The sequence below is a fragment of the Drosophila novamexicana genome, unplaced genomic scaffold, assembly GCF_003285875.2.
Source record: "Drosophila novamexicana strain 15010-1031.04,08,12 unplaced genomic scaffold, DnovRS2.1 tig00000193-arrow-pilon, whole genome shotgun sequence".
NCBI lineage: Eukaryota > Metazoa > Arthropoda > Insecta > Diptera > Drosophilidae > Drosophila > Drosophila novamexicana.
The window spans coordinates 8,841,072-8,863,686 of record NW_020824787.1 but is presented as its reverse complement, the minus strand read 5'-3'; the positions used below and the strand labels follow the sequence as shown (position 1 = coordinate 8,863,686).

The 22,615-nt window shown below is 40.1% G+C and overlaps 2 protein-coding genes across 2 annotated transcripts in view; one reads left to right on the top strand and one right to left on the bottom strand.

The window, feature by feature from the left end:
• LOC115759338 (discoidin domain-containing receptor 2) overlaps positions 1–802 on the bottom strand; it is a 101,511-nt gene extending 100,709 nt beyond the window's left edge. The window contains exon 1 of the mRNA XM_030700257.1: positions 469–802. Within this exon, the coding sequence (XP_030556117.1) occupies positions 469–802 (334 nt within the window). The remainder of the gene's footprint in view (positions 1–468) is intronic.
• A 13,197-nt stretch (positions 803–13,999) lies between these two features.
• Positions 14,000–15,313, top strand: LOC115759337. The gene is made up of 2 exons (XM_030700255.1): positions 14,000–14,102; positions 14,667–15,313. The coding sequence occupies exons 1-2, from the start codon at positions 14,000–14,002 to the stop codon at positions 15,311–15,313; spliced, it is 750 nt and encodes a 249-aa protein (XP_030556115.1).
• Positions 15,314–22,615: the final 7,302 nt, after the last annotated feature.

Sequence of the window (22,615 nt, the reverse complement as noted above, 5' to 3'; positions counted from 1 at the left end):
TTTTAAAAATATTTTTTTGGTGTCTATGATATGATGATACTTGAGTTCAAAAAACAAAAACATCAAATGTGAAACTGTGAATTTATTGCATTTTTAATAGTCATTTATACAAATGATCCTTTTGTTGAGCACTTGCAGAGCGTATGTTGATATTAACACACAATGTGTATTGTGTTGAAGAGCAGAAGTAGAGAAATTTTTCAGGATACTTTGCTATAATATTAATACCTAATAATATCGATACCTTTCGCCCTTCTTTTCAAAGAAAATAATTAATTTTCTCATATAAATAAACTTTTCTCATATTGAAATAAAAATTTTCTCTGTCTCTCTTTAAAGCGAACTGAATTTATTTTCTCTCCTTCTTCTAAAGGTGGGGTAAGAATTCATTTTCAAATATCGAATTTTAAAGATAAATTCACATACTGGCTAGGTAATTTGGTATTGTAATGCACCTTATTTACTTACCAATTTCCAATGCTGCCACGCCCACTGCCGAGCCTGCTGGGCTGCCCACAGTAGCTGCCTCTGCAGCAATACCCGTGGCACTGGGTCCGCTCAATAAAATCAAAGTCAATGTCAGCCAGCATAAAGTTTTATTGTTATTAACACCATGACGCTGAATGGGGCAATAACTTTTTAAATAATTTGTTGCAAAATGCCAGCAGCTGTTGTACCCGAGCTGACGTCCACGGAATGCGGCCCTTCCAATTTCGCCGGGCCAATCAGTAGACAAATGTTGTTGCTTCGGTTCGCGCTCCGAAGGAGGCGAATTCAATTTCAGTAATTTTATCGCAGGCATTTTGACTTTTGTTTGGTTGTTGCTTTTTTTATATATATTTTTTTTGTTGATTTTCACACGTTCCGAGATTTTATCCAAGCTTCGCGCATTTCACGCTGCAATTACAGAAAATGCAAGAGAAAATGTTGAAAAATTGTTAAAAATGTAGCATAATTGTCGAGACATTTTTTAAATGTTGCAACTTAATTGGCATGCCTTTAAGAATGTCAGACAGACAGGCTGGCAGGCCAGCCCAATTGCTGGTTCACTGTATCTATACCATCCACTGCGCCCTCTAAATACATCATTGTCAGCAAATTAATGTGACGTGACCTTGCAAACTGTCGCGTTTTTGTCACATGACAGCAAGTCATGTGGCAGTTGCTGGCAACAGTCGCTGCCAACGTTGCGCAGTTCCTCGGCACGATTTTCTGAGCTCTGAGCAAGCAAAATTTATGTAAAATGTCAGTCCTAAAGCCCCTACTCTCTCTCTCCCAGCTCAGCGATATGCCAAAACGTGTCAAAATACAAAAATATAAACAGCGCGAAAAACTCAACGAAAATGCGGGGCCCGGCCAAGGGGACGTGCGACGGCATCAGTCTGATGTTTGCCCTTTAGGCAGCCGGAAATGCGACAAAAACAACAACAATAAAGACTCCAACAACTAAGGACCGTGCCAAGTTTTAAGCAGCCAAAATTAAAGTTGGCAAAAGTCTACACGCGATAGTCAAATTTATTGCAGGCACTGTAACTGTTGACATCAGGAGAAACCAGTGAAAGTTGTAGAAATCAAAGGCCACTTCGTATTAAATATATAAAACCTAAATCAAACCTGTCTAATTTGCTGGAAGGTTGAAGGTACTTAGAGTTAGGTTTGGAAAAGACTCTTTAAATATTCAAAACAAGTATATTTTGGTATTGGAAAAAGATCTATTAAATTATTTTCAGACCCGGGTGTGTCCTTACAATTTGTCTTCAAAGTTTTTTTTTGTTTTTTTCTGTAAATGGCAAATACATGAGACATACTCTAGAATAGGTCGTACCAGAGATATAAAATGGGATTTTACAGTGTACGAATCGTCAAACTCCTTTGAAGATCGCTTGATAAATCCTACAACAATTCTGGTCTTATTGACCACGGTCCTAACATGAGTGTCGACTTTAAGTTTATGATCTAAACACCTAGATCATTAACTTCATTACAGGTGCGGTTGACACAGTCGAGCGGCGAGCTATCAAGGGTATACAAAACTATTTAATGAGGGCTTCTATAGAAAATCATTATCCTGCATTTCGAGTTGTTCACCTTATGCTTATAAAAATTATGAAAACAATTGTATTTTTTGTGTTGTATTACCACATTTTATATATGTATATATAATATTTAATTTTATATAAGCATATTTTTAGCCAACCACTATTATTAATTACTATTTTACAATATCAATAGCATATTTAATTTCACTTACATGAGTGTAATGTAACTTTTCAGTTAACAAATAATAAAAATAATTACGTAAACTTTTCTACTTAATGCATATTTAATACAGTTAAAATTACATTTTGCAATTGTTATATATTTTCACTAATTAATTTTATAAAAATACGTTCTCATATTGTAGTATTTTAAATATGTTTAACTTATTGGACTCGATTACGTGTTCAGGTAACTTTACTTTAAAACATGTTTTTATTTAAAGTTTTAATAATAATAAGTGCACAGTAAATGCTTCAAGAGGCTTTACTATAAGCTAGTGTAGTGTAAAAGTATTCACACTTACATATTATTTCTGTACCATTCATATCAGTGCAATCTCTATTTAAGGCACTTTTTAATTTCTATCATGATAGTTTCCATGTTCGCCATATTTAAAGTCGATGCTTAAGTGTCTTGAAAAAGATCAAAAGCGAGAAAACACAAAGGAAATTTTCGCAGGCAAGCGGCAAATGCCGACGCGAATTCACTCAAGCAATTAATAAAATGCAAAAAGAAAACCAAAGCTAAGAAAAAAATTCAAATAAAGAAGAAAACTAAACGACAAACGTTGAGGCCGTTTTGCGGCTGTTGCCTGGGTATCTGTTATGGTATCTGTGGCTGCGAGAGTGGAGCCCAAAGCAGGGGGAGATTGGAGGCCCCAAACTGGCGCCCACACTTCCTTTCATATGCGAAATGAAAAATTTTACGCCAACTTGACAGTGGAAGTGGCAGCAAAGTTGCAAATGTGCCTTGTTGTTGTCGCACTCGTTGTTGTTATTGTCGCTCTTGGTGTCGTTGTTGTTGTTGTTGGCGGAATAGTCCCAAATAAAAGGCATAAAATTTGCCAGCCGCCACTTGAACACAGAGAGTCGCATAGTTTTTATGTCCATGGGTCGGCCTTTTAATGCGCTCCATGTTCGCAGTAGTTGCAATTGCAATGAAACAGCAGCTGGTCGCTTCGCCAAGGCTCCACTTTGTACACTGAAAAAAGTGAGTGAGGGGCCAGCTGGGGAAGCGCTATTGGGTTGTTGGTTATCTGTCTGTGGGCTGGCACTGGCACCGTTTCTTCGGTAGCCGCAGTCAAATGCAAATTTTTTTATGTGACGAAAGCGCAACAAAAAAAAAAGAAACAGATGCGTGAAAAGCGGCGTCGCTTTTCAACGTGATGCGATCTATGGGGCTAGGTTCAGGGAAGGCATCGGAGGCGGACATTGGGTCAGAGCAGCGCACAAACATGCAGTTGACAGAGGTCGATGCGCGTAGCTTGGTAGCCATATGACTTGCAAAGTGCACTCGGTTAGCGATGACGGACGAGGGGGTGGGGTGTGTCCTCTTTAAGATATGTAAAATGTGTGAAAGATTCAGATGAGATATGATCTTTTAAAATTATTTTATTATAGCAATATTTTAGTTTTATAGCATTAAGATCTAAGCCCGTTGCCTTTTGCTAAGTTTATGACAGACATAAATTTGAATAAAATGCAGCGCAATGATGGAAAGGAAAACGCACATGATTTCTTTCATGCATAGTTAATTGAATTTCTATTATTAGCTAGCTAGTGTATTAAAATTTTAGACATAACTCTTCCACCTATTGCTATTCTTTAACAATCCCTGAAAATGAATTTTATGCAGATCGGATGCTAAAAAAAAGTATGCCCTAATCCGCTTTCCATGCATTTTTCACACCTGCTCGTGGAAAGTCCAAGAACCTTGCCTTAACATGCGCTAACACAACTAAAGGTAACTTCAGCAGGAATGACTGCTACGACTGGGGCTGTGCGTTGATCGCCAATCAGTCAGTCAGTCAGGACTCACAGCTTTATACATAGAGATTATAATTCAGGCAACAAATGTTGGCAAAACACTTAACAATAACCGTCGCCGGCGGAGCGTCAACAGTAGCAGCCGCCACATAGCCTACAGTTTGAAGCAGCTGCAGCTTAACTGCACCACTGGCAACAATAACGAACCCGGCCAGGGTCTTAGTTCCAGCCTCTCCCCCGGCTGCACCGCTGATAACGTGCACCATTAACACCCGCAAACAATAACCAAGTCGAAAATTAATTGAAGCCAGCGCCGCAGACGGTCCCTGGCAGGCGTTGGACCGCAAGTTGCCCCATTCCAGTCCGTCTAGTTGCCTTGCCCGAACTACACTCTGCACTCTCGCAGACAGACATTGCAGACGCCCTGGCATGTCATTCATTTAGTTTTCTATGCCTGGGCTCGGAGCCCCACTGCCCCAAGCTCCACAGCCCTTCTCCACACTGCTCTCAGTCTAGCTCCCCGCACCCGCTTTGCCAGCTGCTCGCTGAAGTACCGCTGCCTGCGGCCTGCCCATATTATTTTCGCACTCTCCAAACTGCCGGCCGACTGCCGCCAACTGAGTCACTAAAAAGCGGCATTTTATTTGCACTCCAAGACGCGAAACTCTGCGCCAAAAATTATTACGCGCCCAACAGGCAGCACCAGCTACAGCAGCAGCAGCCCCACGATGCAATTCAAGTTGTTTCTATGCCCTAGAACAGGGTATTAATATTTTCTCATGGAGTGTGTAACACATAGCAGGTGAATTCTGCGACCCCATGAAGTAGCCGATTTGATTTTATGTTGTTAGAAGAACGTATATCGAATATATGTCGAAAATATCTTAACGAACTCTTTAAATATGAGCAACATATTACCTATATCGCATTACTATATACCACTCCTCTTTTGAAACAATCGGCTAAAACATAACTGTTTGCATAGAAAACTTAGCTAATTTTCCAAATATCTAAACCATGCTCAGCAATTATGAGTTTCACTATTCTCATTGTAAAGGGTATTTGTTCTTCGGTTTGCGTAAGAAAGCAGTTCTTTTTGTTGTATCTGTTGCTGCTGCAGCATTTTGCTTTCTTTTTGCTGTTGTGTGTTGCCTGGCATTTAATTGCCACATGCAACACATGTTGACGACGCCAACGCCAGCGTCAGCGCAAAAAAGGACAGCTTGGAAAATTAATAGAAAAATATTTTTTAACCATTTTTTAATTTGGGCTTTGTGGGCGGCAAAAAAAAACTTACAACAAAAGCATTTTATTTTTCGCTTGTGGCAATTTTCCTTGGGTATACAATTTCATCGTAATTGTGGTTAATGTTATGGATATTTTATGTGGGAACTCAAGCGAGACTAAGTAGTCGTCGGGCGGAGTAGGTGGAGAGAAGTGCTTAACGAGAGCAAACAAATGGGTGTAAATTCTAGACCAGATTGAGATAGTGTTATTTAAGTGGCCACAACATCATGAAAAATAATTTCCTAATTAAAAATCGTATTGAACCTAAAAATGTTATTAAATACAAGATTAGAACTTTGCGGCTATAAATAGCTAAAAAGAAATGTTATGAAATGTGGCAAGGAAATTGAAAAATTACACAAGTTCTATTTGTATGTGTGGCAAATTATTTATTTTGATGACAACACATCTTAATTTTTTATTTTTTATTTTATTTAATTTTCTATATGTTAGCCAATGACAAGTGGTTTAATTGTCTTGTTTTCAATGTTTTACAAGTTCTTGTCGGACCAGCTCACCTTTTGTCGTTAGGTATACTAAATTTAAGCTTTTAAATCTTCTATAGTTTGCTTTTAACACTTTCCTGGCTGCTGTCTCAATGGCAAACACTTTGTGCAAGTCACATTCTCAATGGGTTCAAGACACGCAGTTCCTAACCAGCTGAAATGACATCCAAGTAAAGTTCAATGCCATCTCCTGCCACCGAATAAATATGCCATAATTTAGCCAAAGCGCAGCGTCAGGGCCAAAAGCTGCCCTTGGTTGGGCCCGGCAGCGCCGGCCAGCTCCCCTGGGGCCGTGGCTTGCATACCATTCAATGTCGGGCATAAATTTTCTACCGTGCGCCTCTGTGCAGAGCTAAAAATGTAATAAACAATTTTTTGCCTGGCATTTTTTACTGCAGCGCGTCTGAAAAAATGCAGGCAATGGCCACAGAACAATAGAAAAACCATTTTAGCAATTTTTAACATTTTCTTTAATATATATTTTCCGTGCCAGGCGACGGCGGCAGCGACACAAAAACCACTTTATCATTGAAATGCTGCAAAGTGACGACGACCAAAGAACTGGCAAAAATATTTTTGTATAATGGACGCAGTTTTTTGCCACACGAAAATTAAAAGCTACTACTAGAAATATGAGTAGCAAAAATGCATCGACAGTCGAATGCTCTATAGAAAAAAAGAATATGGAATATTGTGTGTAGAATTTGTTGGAAGAAAACAATTATTTTGCCTCGCTTATTCTGGGATTATTTGTATTATATTTTAGCATTAGTTTCTCCTCGGGTCTTGATCAAATTCAACTCATATAATAAAAAAATATTGGAATCCTTTTTGAGAAACATACAATAGAAGGGTGTTAATTATATGAATACCTGTCTATGTATAAAGTTGATCTCTGGTATCAAATTAAAATGTGAGAATAATCTTTATCATTTTTAAAGGTGAATCATAGCAATGGGTTAAACTCCACTTAATACCTGAGTACTGCCAACTACTTGAGTTGCCAATATGTTTGACCCAAGAATTATACCCCACTGTAAAAGTTATAAAAAGAGCATCTCATGGTCAAAGGCAGCAGACAAGGCTGTAGACGACGATGATGACGACGATGACGACTAGGACGACTCCGAGTACAACGGAAAGTGCAAAGTGTTGTACCCACAAATTTTTGCATTGTGTTTTTTGTTAATTGCATACAAAAGTCGCACAAGTCGACGAGGTCGCAGAGGTCTTTTTGGAAGAAAAAAAATGCATAAGGAAAAAGAAAAATCGTCACATGCGAATATGGCAAACAATTCAACGCCTTTGGCTTAGCTTGTGTCTGCCGGACACAGCTCACTCCCCCAAGCAAACGTCTGTTGGCCAGTTGCAGTTTGCTGTTGTTGTTGTTGTTGCTGTTCGCGTTGGCTCACTTCTTGGCTAAGGTTATGGCTTAGAGAGGGCTCCGTGGCCAGACATTGAAATTAAATGCGCAAAAATTACGCTGCAATTATGCGGCGTCAGAGACGTTTTGTGTTAAAAATTATGGCTCTGGGAATTTTCGCTTTGCCAGCGAAAGTTTTCCGTTTGCCGCCCTGCCTGGCTTATATTTTATGGCCATGTAAATGGCAAACTCTGAAGCCTCATCGTACACATCCTCAACCACGCTAGGCCCGGGGTATAATAATCGCCCTGTGCCAGCGAGTGTGAAGTGTTTTCTTTTTTTTTTTGCGTAGGTTGTGGCGGCCATGGAAATTGCAGTTGATGATTAGGCATGAAATATGCGGCGACCATGCCTGCAAAAAAGTGTCCGAAATGTGTCCAAGGGAGTGTTCATTTGAATGTTGTTCCAGGCTTTCAGCTGCTTATGCTCAACAGATTGGTAAAGGGCAAATGCAATGTGGTAAATTTTAAAGATCGAAAGATATGAGAATTGATTTCTTTTGAAGTAGATTCCTATAGATACATTTATTCTGGCTGCACGGGCGAAAATATACTAGCTTTCCCAAATACCTGAACTCTGGTTATTGTTTGATATTTTCAAAAGAAAGCTGCTCTCTTATACAAATGTAAGGTTTGGGGAAATATAAAACATATTGAAGCACGATTGCCATACATTTATCTGTCACTGAAAACTAAGGGGCTAAAGAAGGTTAAATAAAATCTTGTGAGCCGCACTACATATTCATATTGCATATACGAATCCAATTTTTATAAGCATTGAATCTAAATTATTAAAAATAAATCATAACCGTTAGTTACTTTTTTCACAACGTGGGCAGCTCAAGTTATCGTTTCTCTTTTTTCTTATATAAAGCTTACATATTTATGTAACATGTTTCCCGTACCCATTTGTGAGCTCGCTGTGCTTACTTTTAACAACCTGGGCTGGCATTACGATTCTGGTGCCATGTCGTTTGCTTTTTGCACAACAATTTCAGCTCATAAAACGCAAAAACCTTTGGCCCTAACAGTCATAAATGTGAACGATTCACCGGACGACTGGCAGAAGACTGGCAGCCACTCACCAAAGAGCTGTCAAAATGGCTCGGGGCTGTGACTGTGGTGGGAGGGTGCCGGGAGGCACAACACACACGCCCCCCACGCACATGGGGCTAGAAAAAGATGCCGCCTGTCTGCGGGCGAGGCGATGGCACCTTTGTGGGAGTGGGTGGAGTCGCGACTAGTTAGAAGAGCCAAGTGCCGGGCGAAATTAAAATAAAAATGCATAAATATGAATGATGAAGACATAAAAAGTATAAAAAGCAGAATGCCAGACAGAGCAAAGCGAGTGCTAAAAATTATTTCAATTTCAAGTTGAATGAGCTTGCCGTGAAGTTATAACTTTAACAGTCGTCATAATATTTTGAAATCAAAACTGCACTATAAACTAAAATACTAAATGGAAGTTGCAGCTTGCAACTGTAGCCGCAGCCGGAGCCCGAGTTGGAATTGTAGTTGCGACCTGGGGAACTGCGAACTGGGAAATTTGAAGTCGAGTCGCAGCTGGCGTTGACAGTGCCAAAAGAAGGAAGCGTGGAGAATGGGGCCCATTGGCTTGCCTATCCTAACTGGCAGTCGCTGCTGCCAGGCCGTGGTTTAATAGCTTTTCGGGGCAGAGTCGCACAAGAGACACAAGAAACACGCCCACAAATCCAGCCAAGAGTACCAGTTGCTGTTGTTGTTGGAAACGCCTACCTAATCATTTTGCCGTTGACACTTGACACTTGCAAAAGAAATGCGACAACAGCGGGAATGTCTTTGTCTTTGGGCTTTGGTCTTCGTCTTAGCTTTGCCTTTGCTTTTGCTCTTCCACATTCCGCATACGACATGTTGTACAAGAGCTGTTTTAAAATTTCTTTAATTTTTTTTTGGTCCTTTTTTTTTTGCCACTTGCCAGATGCGTTTGTAAATGTGTTTGTCTTTGAAGATCCCGACTAACAAAGCGGCAGCTGAACTGAGTTTTAAGCAGAGTGGGTAGTTTGGTTTTATAGATAAACATGTTGTAGTACAATTAGATTGCTAAATGTGATTTATTGTTAGTGGGCAGTTCGGGATGGATATGTAAATTAAAAAGCTTAGAAGGCGATTATTTCAAAGCAGAGATTATATGATATATGTGAGGAACCTAATAAGAGTTGTTAATAACAGTATAGTAAAGCTGGTCTATAAAAAAATATATACTCAACTTTATAATATTATTTTATTTTATTTATATACAGGTAGGTTACATATAGAGGCCAATATTTATCAAATTGACAAAGTGTAAGCTTATAATACAGCAGAAATTATCTTTATAAAATTAAAAGACTAAAAATAAGTCCCAATCAGTATTGATTTATTTTCTATTTATAATAAAAAAGTACGATTTTTTTGAGGTGCAATATGCTTTTAAAATTAAATTTATTAAAATCATTTGATATTTAACTTTAACAAATCATAACTAAACTCATTAAAGAGCTTTTAACTTTCCTGTGCCCATTGCACAAATATATTTTTATCACCTATCAAAAGAGAGGCACCTATAAGAGCAATAGCTGCTGTTATAAAAGCAATTGTAAGTAGATAGAGAGTTTAAATAATGCTAAATAATGTAAAGCATTTCCAGCAAATGGACTTCTCATACCAAAGGTTTTTTTGAACTTCGCTGATGTCTTTGTCACAGATACCCTCCCACAACCGCAGATGTTGAGTCAGTCTTTGACAGCGGCGCGTTCTCAGCCTCCCTTGTAATTGATTTGTTGTTTTCTTAAATGTGGCGCTCATTGCGCTAAACTCTATAAATTATGCACTCAAGACTGTCTTAGTCCGCTGAGGCGTGGCAATTTGTGTGTTGCATGCAAAACGCCAGCCAAATGACGCATGAAAAGCAAAATCAATAAGAAACGCGCAAGTGGCAGGGGTGAAAAACTTTTTCAGAATTGCCAACTCAGAACATTTTTGCGGTCGCTTCAATTCACAAGGTCTGCCTATTCTATATAAAAATAATATAAGAAAAAAATAAGAAACAAAAAACACGCTTATTTAAGCAATAATTTCTTGACGCTCTTTTCAGGTTCGCCTTTTCTTTGGGTTTTCTTTTTTCTTGTTTTTTGATTAATGGTCCCGCTCATAAAGTGACACATTGAAAATTGGAAAGCAAATCAAGCACAAAAAGCAGCCGAAAAGTCGCAAGGCAAACGCATGAAATCAGCACAAAAATAAATAAATAATAAAAGGCGAGGGCTAACGGGAACCAAGGAAATTGTTGCTAAAAGTGTAAAAACTCGAGCCTCTGCCCAAAAGGTCGTCAAAGTGAAAAATTCGATAAACGAAAATGGACAACACCAGCAAAAGCAGCGACTGCGACGGCGACTGCGAAGTTGAGAGGAACAATGGCGCAGCGCACGAATTGAAACGGAAATCCTTATTGAACTAGAGTGATCCTGAGGGGGTCGGGCCTGGAGGAGCAGGAAGCTGAATGGCGCGCAAGAATCGCCGGCCGCGCTGCTGCGTTCGAAAACCGGAAGAGCATGCTGCCGAAAATTTGTGCTGAGGCAGCTGAGAGCTACTCCGGCTGCTCCTGCTGCTGCTTGGAGGCTCTGGCGTTTTGCTGCTGCTGTCCAGCGGCGGATGCCTAATGGCAACGCGACACAAAACACAGACGCACACACGAAACGCGCCGGAAATGGCTGGAAATGCCCTTTTCCAAGGCGTCTTGGCCATATCGAGGCAGCAAATGTCACTCAAGCAGCAGTTGCAGACACGCAAATGTATCATTGGCAACAGGAGAAATCATTTTAAAGCACATACTTTGAGGCATTTTATCAATGGCATGTGCATATCCATTTCTGCAAATGTTTAACATTTATTCATTCAATCGTGTTCTCTGTGGCACACTATATGCCCTACATATTTTAAGGTGAGTGTATTAATTCTATTGTTTGATTATAATATAGATCACACATTCAAATATTTCGATAATTTGTATTCAAATTTCAACAGATACTTTAACTAAAGTTTTAAGTGCTATATAAAATATTTAAATTTCAGAGTTGATCGTTGCAAATCCTGTATTTCATCTTTCAGGAATTCGAACCCCTAACTTCGTGCTCAGTGTGCCTACACTACTACACTACTCAGTCGACTCAGACTGTCCGCTTGGTTTCATTGTAGGTCGAACAGGCGCTCATATTGAACTCTACTATTTGCAAATCTTGCTTAGCCTCCATTTAAGCCAGCTATTTGGGCTGTTGTGTGTTATAAATCAGTCGTTATAAACTTTTATCTTGTCCTTGCCAATGTGGTGTCTTCAGGCCTCCAGTGACCGCCTGCAGTTTTCAGCAGATTAACACGTTCGGGTCTGGACGGTAGCCACAACAACTTTAATTAAGAGCCAGACTGAAGGCACAGTTAGTGCCAAAGCCTACCACAAAAACACTTGTTAGCCAAGTTGCTGCTGCTGCTGCCAAAACAAACGCAGAGCCCCAATTGAGATGAGGGTTTCGAGCACACACCCACTTGTGTCCAGTCGTTGGGCCAATCTGTCTTAACTGCCAATTTGCGTAAAAATGCTGGCACACATGTAAAATAGGCCAGGCACGAGACGAAGCCAGGTTGGCCAGGTACTGGATGTGCTGATTTTTCATTTAATATCCCAAAAAGGGAAGCTCTATGCCACTTCCTTTACCCCGTCTCCTCCTCTGTGTGCGTGTGTGTGTGAATTGGCACCTCGTGAGGCAGTCGGACACATGGCGCCCGTAGTTTTAAGCATAACGAATTGGATTGTCATGCCAATCGATAAATATTTGCACATGGCCTGCTACAACGAGGCGCCTCTTAATGTGGGCTAAGTGGCTGGCCTGGCCTGGCATGAAGCAACTGCAGCTCAACAAAGCTACAACACTGCCACATGGCGTGGCAAGCATATTAGCCCACACAAAATTGCCAAAACAGGAGCAAAAGAGAGAGAGCGAGAAAGCCCTTGGTCAATATTAAATGACAGCACTCGGAGCGTGCCCTGTGCGGGCCACCCAACAAAAGGATGTGTTCTCACCCAGTCCTTGCAGCGTTTGCCAAATAGAATTTAAATCTGTTAAATCCTCGTACATGACAGTTTTCTGTGTTGAATTTGTCTTTGCTTCAATTGTTGCTATACTTTTTTTCTTATTTATTTTTGCTTATGGCTGCTGGCAGTCTGGCCAAGACAGAGCTATCTATATATATCGGGAGAGGGGGTGAGAGAGAGCTCCTCGTATTAGTCCTTCCAACTTTCTGAGGATTTCATCTTTTAAGCTTTCGCTGGTGTCTTTGGTGTGGTCTCGAGGTGATTTTGATTGAGTGCGATTTGTGTTGCTTACGTGTTTTGGTTTTTTAAATAATATTTACCTCGTGTGTGGCTGTACTTTTTTTGTGTATCTAGGATTTATTGTTGTCCCTGGTCCCTGATTGCGAAGGATGACGTCGGCTTTCACTTTTATTAGTCGTATATGGCAACGGGTATTGTTTGATATTATTTGCTGTTTGCCATTTACTTTTTAGTTGGTGAGGCTTTCACATTGCCAAGCTAGTATTTACTCAGCCGTAAGAAAGGAAATGGATTTATTATAGGGACAACGTACAAGAAAATTGATATGGGACGCACAGCAGGAGATTGCAAACTAATGTTTGGGTTGTTCAAAAAAATAAAAATACTTTGTAACAAATCTGTATGAGTATAGCCAACATATATATGATACCACAAACCATTTGGCGACGATGATTTTGGAATTTGGGAAACATTGGATAAAAGAAAACCATTTCTTCATCTTGAATAGACAATGCTTAATTGAGATATGCAGAACTAGCACATGAAAGTTGATCAAAAGCATTTCCTTTTGTAATACGCCGCAACATTTATAACAATTTGCAATGTCCAAGTCTTTTAAGTGGTAATAAAATCTTCTTCAACTATCGTTACACAAAATCGCCCCAATTCGAAATATCAAACACCAATTCAACTGGCACTTTCACATTAATGTTTGGCATGTGTCATGGAATGGCCCCAGCCTCAACTTTGCTGAATCATTCCTGCGTCTAAATTGTATCACATGCTTGCCAATCTGACGCACCTTTCGAGAACTTCAGATGGGAGACAGAATTTCCCAAGTTCAATGTACACAGCGCGACGTAAAAGGCCAACGGCCTTTTGCCGGCCTGCAAATTATCCAGGCGGCCTACAATTGCAGGCCATAAATATCTGATCTACTCGTAAACTAAACAAATTAGCGCCCGCTGTTGGCCCGAGGCAGACACACACACACACACACACACACACAGGCACTATCAACTTAATGCTAAATCGATCATGAAAGCGGCCAAATGCAAAACATAAACATAAACTCGGTCAAAGAGTTGCGCTAAAAGAATAAAAGTATTGTGAGACAGTCCAGTTCCGAAACATTTTACGATTGCAATAAACAGACAAAGCAGCAGACATTGCTTTGAAATTGATTTACGAGGCGATAATATTAACAAGCATTCGGCTCAATAGATCATCCATCGAATTAGCACTTGACGCATGGTCGAGACGATTACAGCGAAATGGCACTTAAGCGGGGAAACACTTAGAAAGTAGGCAGTGTGTGAGGTTCTACGTGTTACAGTTACACATACAGGTGCTATATAAGCCCCTTGTGATCGTCTTTAGGAGCACAGTCATCATCACCCACTGAAGCTACCAAGATGTTTAAGCATTCTATTTCCAGTTTCTTGCTCTTAGCTGCCTGCGTGGCCATCAACGCTGCCAGTCCCAGCAGCTCCGTAGAATCCTCTGGACATAAAGCTGGTGAGTTAAGGACTTTTAGGTATTGGGAAATTCTAGCTGGGACTAAACAGAAAACAGAGAGAGAAAACAGGAATTTTGAAAACTATCTAAGGCGGATTATTAAAGCAACATTGGATTCGTGTATGGATGTCAGTTATCATAGGTGTTGATAAGCAGAATACGTCTACTTAATATACTTCTAAAAGTCGATCCACCTTGGACAATTTACACTGGTTAAAGTGGCCCCCCTGGATTTCGACTCGACAGGTTGACTATAAATACGAGAATCATCTTATAAAAACACAGGACACTACTCAGCGCCATTTACTAGATAGCAACATAATCATCAATCCAGAGATTTAAGAAGGATATTGAGAAGAAATAGAATTGAAGATTAAGTAAATTGTGGGTTCAGCATCAAATAATATTGTTAGGTAGATGGTTAGTCAAAGTTGATCAAAATTTTCTTTCAATTTCCAACTGTTAATTGATTCGATTAGAAAAGTTGTCTAGGTTGTACTTCCAGCTTTGTCTTATACAAATTCATTTTTATTCATCTTTACCTTCGTTGAACCACGCCCACAGCACTTGCTGCAATTCAACCACGCCTACTGCTTTGGAACAGACGCTCTGAAAACAAACCGCAGCAACCGATCGTCATTGTGCAACCCAATTCGGATGAATCCGACAGACATCATCATCGTCGTCCCTACTATCCTGACTACTATCCATACCCGTATCCACCGACTCCACAGCGTCCACCCTTCCAGGTTCCTGGACTCAACGACTATTTCGGTGGAGGCGGACCCTCGATTATAATCATCAACCCGAACAATGCGCAGAATCTTACTGCCCCCGCTGCTCCAGCTGCGGCCACTACTGGCGGCAGAAGCGGGGGCTTGCGTCGCAATGCCGTTCCCATTATTGATCTACTGCAGGGTCTTAATGCCCAGGAGGATGATACGGAAGTGATCAACGCGGCGGACAATGAGTCGGAGGCAGCAGCAGCAGCAGCGTTGGCCGCTGCCCAAGCGCCGTTGGCTCAATATGGCGCTGAGGAGCGTGACGAGGATCTGGCCGAGGATGAGCTGGCGCTGCTGGAGCGGCAGGCAGCTCGTGGCTTAAGCACCAAGCAGTTGCTCTCGCTCCTGCTGCAGGACAAGCGACGCAGGCACTTCCAAGAGGCTGCTGCCGGCATCTACCTGAGGAACTACAATCAGAATCGAAAGTGAGCCCAGTGAGCGGCGAGCGATTTTTGTATTCCGCAGTTGAGAATCGAAGGCAAATAAATTGAAATTATCCAAGGCAAAAGCCAAGCCAAAAAGCAAAAACCCAACTCCTCTCTTCTCTATTTGTCTTCATTATGCCGTTTGCCGTGGTGTGCACTTTATCATAGCTCCCCGGAGAAATCTAAGCTGAGTTGTTTCTCCTTGTCTCAGCAGTTTGGCTTTGTTTGCTCCGTTTCACGTGCCCCATGCATACATATATTTTTCTATATTTTTTTTGGCCAACATTTGTAGAGAATTCGCATTCTAGTTTCCAAGCAGTCGCAGCACAAAAATAATCTGCAACTGCAGTTGAAATATTTATTTGCAATTCCCCAAACTAACGTGTGCTCCTTCTGCAGCTACCTTTCTCTCTCTTTCTTTTTCTCTGATTCAAAATATAGCCACACAGGTAGCTAAGGAATGGTATAGGACAGCATTGGGCTCATTTCGCACTGGTGGGGCTTGGAGAAACAAAAAGTTGTGCGTTTCGAGTTGTAGCTGCTGCATTTATTGTTTCAGGCTCAAAACTTTCAGAGCCAAGCAAAAAAAATACAACACGAAGCTAGCTTTATAAATTGTTGTGCATTAAATACAAGTTTGTATTTGTCTTTTTTCTATATCCAACGGCCAGCATAAGTCCATCATAAATACAATAAAGTCAATGAAGTTATGTCTGAGAGGCCAATTATTATATTTTTTTTTTATTATTTAAATAAAACATATTTTATATAAGAATCAATATAAGCTTATACCAGTTGAATGGGCAAAAGAGCGGCAAGCCCTGCGGGCCTGGAATCGAACTTTGAATCAGATTGCACAGTTAACAGTCTCGCTCAAACTGAAACAAGCCTTATTTTCAAACAGAGAAAATAACAATTTTCAATTTATATTCTTAGCCTTAAAGTACAAATATAAAGCTGTTCACATCGATGCCAATGTAAACTATTTTTTGAATAATTTGCAGCTTCTATCTTCAGCTTGCTGTAGCAAAAGCTTTTAACTATTTTCTTACAAACGTCTTGTTTCATTTTTAAAGCTTTACCTTGTTGGGAATTGCAAGCTTTAAGTAACAATAGAGGCAACGCGAACAATCTTGATTATATTTTCGGAAAATACTTAAATACAGGCTACCTGATAGATGTCAACTATATCTTTGAAATTGTAAATATGGGTCAATAAGAATAGTTTCCGTTCGATTACTATTCATCCTTATGAAAAAGAGATTACCGGATTATAATATACAACTACTCCAAAATGTTTTCACTATTATTTGTTCACCTTATTTTTCTGTTTGCATAAAGCTTACATTATATTAGCCATTGGTTTGTTCGTTAAGCACAAATTTTGTAGACTTTGTTAAAAGGCCATGAAAGCTGAGGCATATTTTGCAGACGGCATAAACTTTGAGCCAGACAAGCACGAGTTGTGGCTGTCGAAGTTGCTAAAGGCAGCATTGGACGCAGTAGCTCCGAAGCTATGCAAGGCTCGAATTCCTGCAGCTCAGCTCAGTAGTTGCCCATTTCACCGGGGCGCCGCTTCGCATCGCAACGTTAGATACGAGCAGAGCGCTTACAAAAACAAAGTGGAGCAAAAAAAATGGCAACCCACCTGCTGCCAGCCAGGAACCAGAAGCTCGAATCCAACTAGTCTGGCAGTCTAGAAACTCCTTTGGCAGCCTTTTTATTTTTTTCCTACAGCTCCTGCACACGGATACGAGCTCGGTGCTGCCTGCTGTCGTTTGTTGCATGTCCTGCGGCGGCCGAACTTGTTTGAAATTTGACGTGTGTAGTTTGCTGTCCTGGCGGGTGCGGGAGCTGGTGTGGGTGTGGGTTAGGTGCTGCTAGGAGCAGATAGCTGCCAGTTGCTGGAAGCCGGGCGCTGCTCCAAAGCTGCACTTATTTTTGCAAATTTATATGCAAGCTGCAGCGGCAGCACGAAAAATGTTCGTTTCAATTTCGCTTTTTTGCTCGGCTTCGCTTAACAAATTGATGAATGTCTCGTCGCTGTGCTTGGCTGGGCAAGGCCAGAAAGAAAGCAGGAGGCGATGGCATTGTTGGGTTGGGTTGGGCTTTTTAAGGGCATTTTGCTGGGCCTGCCGACTGGCCAACTTTAGTAAGATGAATGTTTGCCCAGGCAAATGACAGGCAGCGAGTGCCTTCCATCTTGATTTTTGAGTGCATAATGACAGGAGGAGCCCTGGCGCACTGGCCAGCCATGTAATTGGTTAGCACCGACGTCGTCTACGGCTCTTAAAGTGCTGCTCGAAGTGCTGTCAGTGCCAGGCAAAAGAGCAGCTAGCACATATACCCCAAAAAAAAGAACAACAACAAAAATAGTGGAGCATCAAAGGCAACCGGATAAGCGTTGCCGGTGCTGGTGGAGGAGGCGTCATCATCATCTCAGTCCTCATCGCCGCCGTCGTGGCCGTCGTAGTCGTCGTCGTCGTGGTCGTGGTTTGTCTCGGTTTGCAATTTCACAAATGGATTTGTTGTAATTTCTTTTGCCACAGCACCTGATGCTCACACAGCGACAGATAGAAAGATAGACAGACGGACTTAGGGACATTCAGACAGTGCAAACAGAAAACAGCGTAAAAAAAATCACACACAAAATATAAACACAATGTGGAAATAGGAAATAACAAAAAGGCAAACTGCGCGCGCGCTCTCCAAACATTGGAAACTTTTACACTTTACACATTTTCACATATGAAAATATTTTTTGCAAGTTTTTATCACTACCCCAAAGACCCACCCAGTCCAGCACCTCAGCACCGCACAAAACATTTATGGGATTTGTGTTTGCCAGACATGTTTGCATTTTGTATATGCGATATGTTTGAAAATCCCATTTCTGCCATTGCGAGGTGGCAACGGGTACGGATTTTGGTTCGAGAGGCGGGGCCCAGCTTCTCGTTCAGGATATGCATAACATAGGGACTTGTACTTTGTCTATTTTTTATTTTGTTGTATTTTTATTTTTTGCCCTGATCTGGGGGCGCTTAAAGTTAACAAAGCAAAGGGGGAATGAGATCTTACTGGTAAAAAAAAAAGAACAAAAAAGAGAAAGTATGATGAACATTCCGTATTATCGTTTTGAAAGTTTATGAAGCCTGGCATATGCCTAACTGATGTTAAAAATATTCATATATTTACATTAGTTGAAAAATATAAATTGTTTGTTTATTTACTTATTAAGTGCATACACATTTTGCAGTTGTGTTAGTAATTAGTTTGAAAGTTTTGTCTTTTCAATATGAATAAAAAACTTTCAATGAGTATTACATGTATTTATACTTCCAACTAGGTAAGATATATATATTTACACAAGTAAGTTTAAAATATGTTTAAAATGTATCGAATTTAACAATGCGAAGCAAATTTTCCCTATATAAATTATGAGTAAATATATTAAAATATCGAAAAAAAAACTTAACCTCTAACAATTAAAAGAATTATATGTGTATTTTACTATTTATTTTCATACCCTGAACCCATTAAAAATGGTTATAAGGGTATATTGTATTTGTGCGTAAGCCAAATGTATGTAACAGGCAGAAGGAAGCAACTCCGACCCCATAAATTATATATATTCTTGATCAGCATCAATAGCCGAGTCGATCTAGCCATGTCCGTCTGTCTGTCCGTCCGTCGGTCCGTCCGTCCGTCCGTCCGTCCGTCCGTATGTATGAACGCAAGGCTCTCAGAACCTATAAGAGCTAGAGACTAGATTTTAGATGTAGATGCTCCTAGTTCCCACGCAGATCGAGTTTGTTTCCGATAATCGATAACTTACTCCGTTTCCAAGCAATCGATAAAAATCGATATCGATATATGATATAGATTTTTTTTCATGGTTTTCCATTTAGATTAATCTGGCATTCAAATCTCGACACCGATTTTTTGGTCGAAATTCATGTCCAAATCTTACCCCAAGATTCGTATATAAACATGTGTCAAAAATTACCACCCCCATAACTCGGCCAAATCTCATCCGATTTTCACGAAGTTTGGCTTTTTCTTTATGGTTTTCCCTTTAGATTAATCTGGCATTCAAATCTCGACACCGATTTTTTGGTCGAAATTCATGTCCAAATCTTACCCCAAGTTTCGTATATAGACATGGGTCAAAAATTACCATCCCCATAACTCGGTCAAATCTCATCCGATTTTCACGAAGTTTGGCCTTTTCTTCATGGTTTTTCCTCTAGATTAATCTGGCATTCAAATCTCGACACCGATTTTTTAGTCGAAATTCATGTCCAAATCTGACCCAAAGATTCGTATATAGACATGGGTCAAAAATTACCACCCCCATAACTCGGCCAAATCTAATCCGATTTTCACGAAGTTTGGCTTTTTCTTCATGGTTTTCCCTCTAGATTAACCTGGCATTCAAATCTCGACACCGATTATTTGGTCGAAATTCATGTCCAAATCTTACCCCAAGTTTCGTATATAGACATGGGTCAAAAATTACCACCCCCATAACTCGGTCAAATCTCATCCGATTTTCACGAAGTTTGGCCTTTTCTTCATGGTTTTTCCTCTAGATTAATCTGGCATTCAAATCTCGACACCGATTTTTTGGTCGAAATTCATGTCCAAATCTTACCCCAAGATTCGTATATAGACATGGGTCAAAAATTACCACCCCCATAACTCGGTCAAATCTCATCCGATTTTCACGAAGTTTGGCTTTTTCTTTATGGTTTTCCCTTTAGATTAATCTGGCATTCAAAATTCGACACCGATTTTTTGGTCGAAATTCATGTCCAAATCTTACCCCAAGTTTCGTATATAGACATGGGTCAAAAATTACCACCCCCATAACTCGGTCAAATCTCATCCGATTTTCACGAAGTTTGGCCTTTTCTTCATGGTTTTTCCTCTAGATTAATCTGGCATTCAAATCTCGACACCGATTTTTTAGTCGAAGTTCATGTCCAAATCTGACCCCAATATTCGTATATAGACATGGGTCAAAAATTACCACCCCCATTACTCGGTCAAATCTCATCCGATTTTCACGAAGTTTGGCTTTTTCTTTATGGTTTTCCCTTTAGATTAATCTGGCATTCAAATCTCGACACCGATTTTTTAGTCGAAATTCATGTCCAAATCTTACCCCAAGATTCGTATATAGCCATGGGTCAAAAATTACCACCCCCATAACTCGGTCAAATCTCATCCGATTTTCACGAAGTTTGGCCTTTTCTTCATGGTTTTTCCTCTAGATTAATCTGGCATTCAAATCTCGACACCGGTTTTTTAGTCGAAGTTCATGTCCAAATCTGACCCCAATATTCGTATATAGACATGGGTCAAAAATTACCACCCCCATAACTCGGTCAAATCTCATCCGATTTTCACGAAGTTTGGCTTTTTCTTTATGGTTTTCCCTTTAGATTAATCTGGCATTCAAATCTCGACACAGATTTTTTGGTCGAAATTCATGTCCAAATCTTACCCCAAGATTCGTATATAGCCATGGGTCAAAAATTACCACCCCCATAACTCGGTAAAATCTCATCCGATTTTCACGAAGTTTGACTTTTTCTTCATGGTTTTCCCTTTAGATTAATCTGGCATTCAAATCTTGACACCGATTTTTTGGTCGAAATTCATGTCCAAATCTTACCCAAAGATTCGTATATAGACATGGGTCAAAAATTACCACCCCCATAACTCGGTCAAATCTCATCCGATTTTCACGAAGTTTGGCTTTTTCTTTATGGTTTTCCCTTTAGATTAATCTGGCATTCAAATCTCGACACCGATTTTTTAGTCGAAATTCATGTCTAAATCTGACCCCAATATTCGTATATAGACATGGGTCAAAAATTACCACCCCCATAACTCGGTCAAATCTCATCCGATTTTCACGAAGTTTGGCTTTTTCTTTATGGTTTTCCCTTTAGATTAATCTGGCATTCAAATCTCGACACAGATTTTTTAGTCGAAATTCATGTCCAAATCTTACCCCAAGATTCGTATATAGACATGGGTCAAAAATTACCACCCCCATAACTCGGTCAAATCTCATCCGATTTTCACGAAGTTTGGCTTTTTCTTTATGATTTTCCCTTTAGATTAATCTGGCATTCAAATCTCGACACCGATTTTTTGGTCGAAATTCATGTCCAAATCTTACCCCAAGTTTCGTATATAGACATGGGTCAAAAATTACCATCCCCATAACTCGGCCAAATCTCATCCGATTTTCACGAAGTTTGGCCTTTTCTTCATGGTTTTTCCTCTAGATTAATCTGGCATTCAAATCTCGACACCGATTTTTTAGTCGAAATTCATGTCCAAATCTGACCCCAATATTCGTATATAGACATGGGTCAAAAATTACCACCCCCATAACTCGGTCAAATCTCATCCGATTTTCACGAAGTTTGGCTTTTTCTTTATGGTTTTCCCTTTAGATTAATCTGGCATTCAAATCTCGACACCGATTTTTTGGTCGAAATTCATGTCCAAATCTTACCCCAAGATTCGTATATAGCCATGGGTCAAAAATTACCACCCCCATAACTCGGTCGAATCTCATCCGATTTTCACGAAGTTTGGCCTTTTCTCCATGGTTTTCCCTCTAGACTAATCTGGCATTCAAAGCTGAACACCGCTGTTTTAGTCGAAATTCATGTCCAAATCTTACCCCAAGTTTCGTATATAGACATGGGTCAAAAATTACCACCCCCATAACTCGGTCAAATCTCATCCGATTTTCACGAAGTTTGGCTTTTTCTTTATGGTTTTCCCTTTAGATTAATCTGGCATTCAAATCTCGACACCGATTTTTTGGTCGAAATTCATGTCCAAATCTGACCCCAATATTCGTATATAGACATGGGTCAAAAATTACCACCCCCATAACTCGGTCAAATCTCATCCGATTTTCACGAAGTTTGGCTTTTTCTTTATGATTTTCCCTTTAGATTAATCTGGCATTCAAATCTCGACACCGATTTTTTGGTCGAAATTCATGTCCAAATCTTACCCCAAGTTTCGTATATAGACATGGGTCAAAAATTACCATCCCCATAACTCGGCCAAATCTCATCCGATTTTCACGAAGTTTGGCCTTTTCTTCATGGTTTTTCCTCTAGATTAATCTGGCATTCAAATCTCGACACCGATTTTTTAGTCGAAATTCATGTCCAAATCTGACCCCAATATTCGTATATAGACATGGGTCAAAAATTACCACCCCCATAACTCGGTCAAATCTCATCCGATTTTCACGAAGTTTGGCTTT

Bases quoted from the DNA above. Each gene is read 5' to 3' on its own strand.
- LOC115759337 (XM_030700255.1), top strand. From the start codon at position 14,000: ATGTTTAAGCATTCTATTTCCAGTTTCTTGCTCTTAGCTGCCTGCGTG. The intron at 14,103-14,666 runs GTGAGTTAAGGA...CCACGCCCACAG, and splicing joins ATCCTCTGGACATAAAGCTG to CACTTGCTGCAATTCAACCA.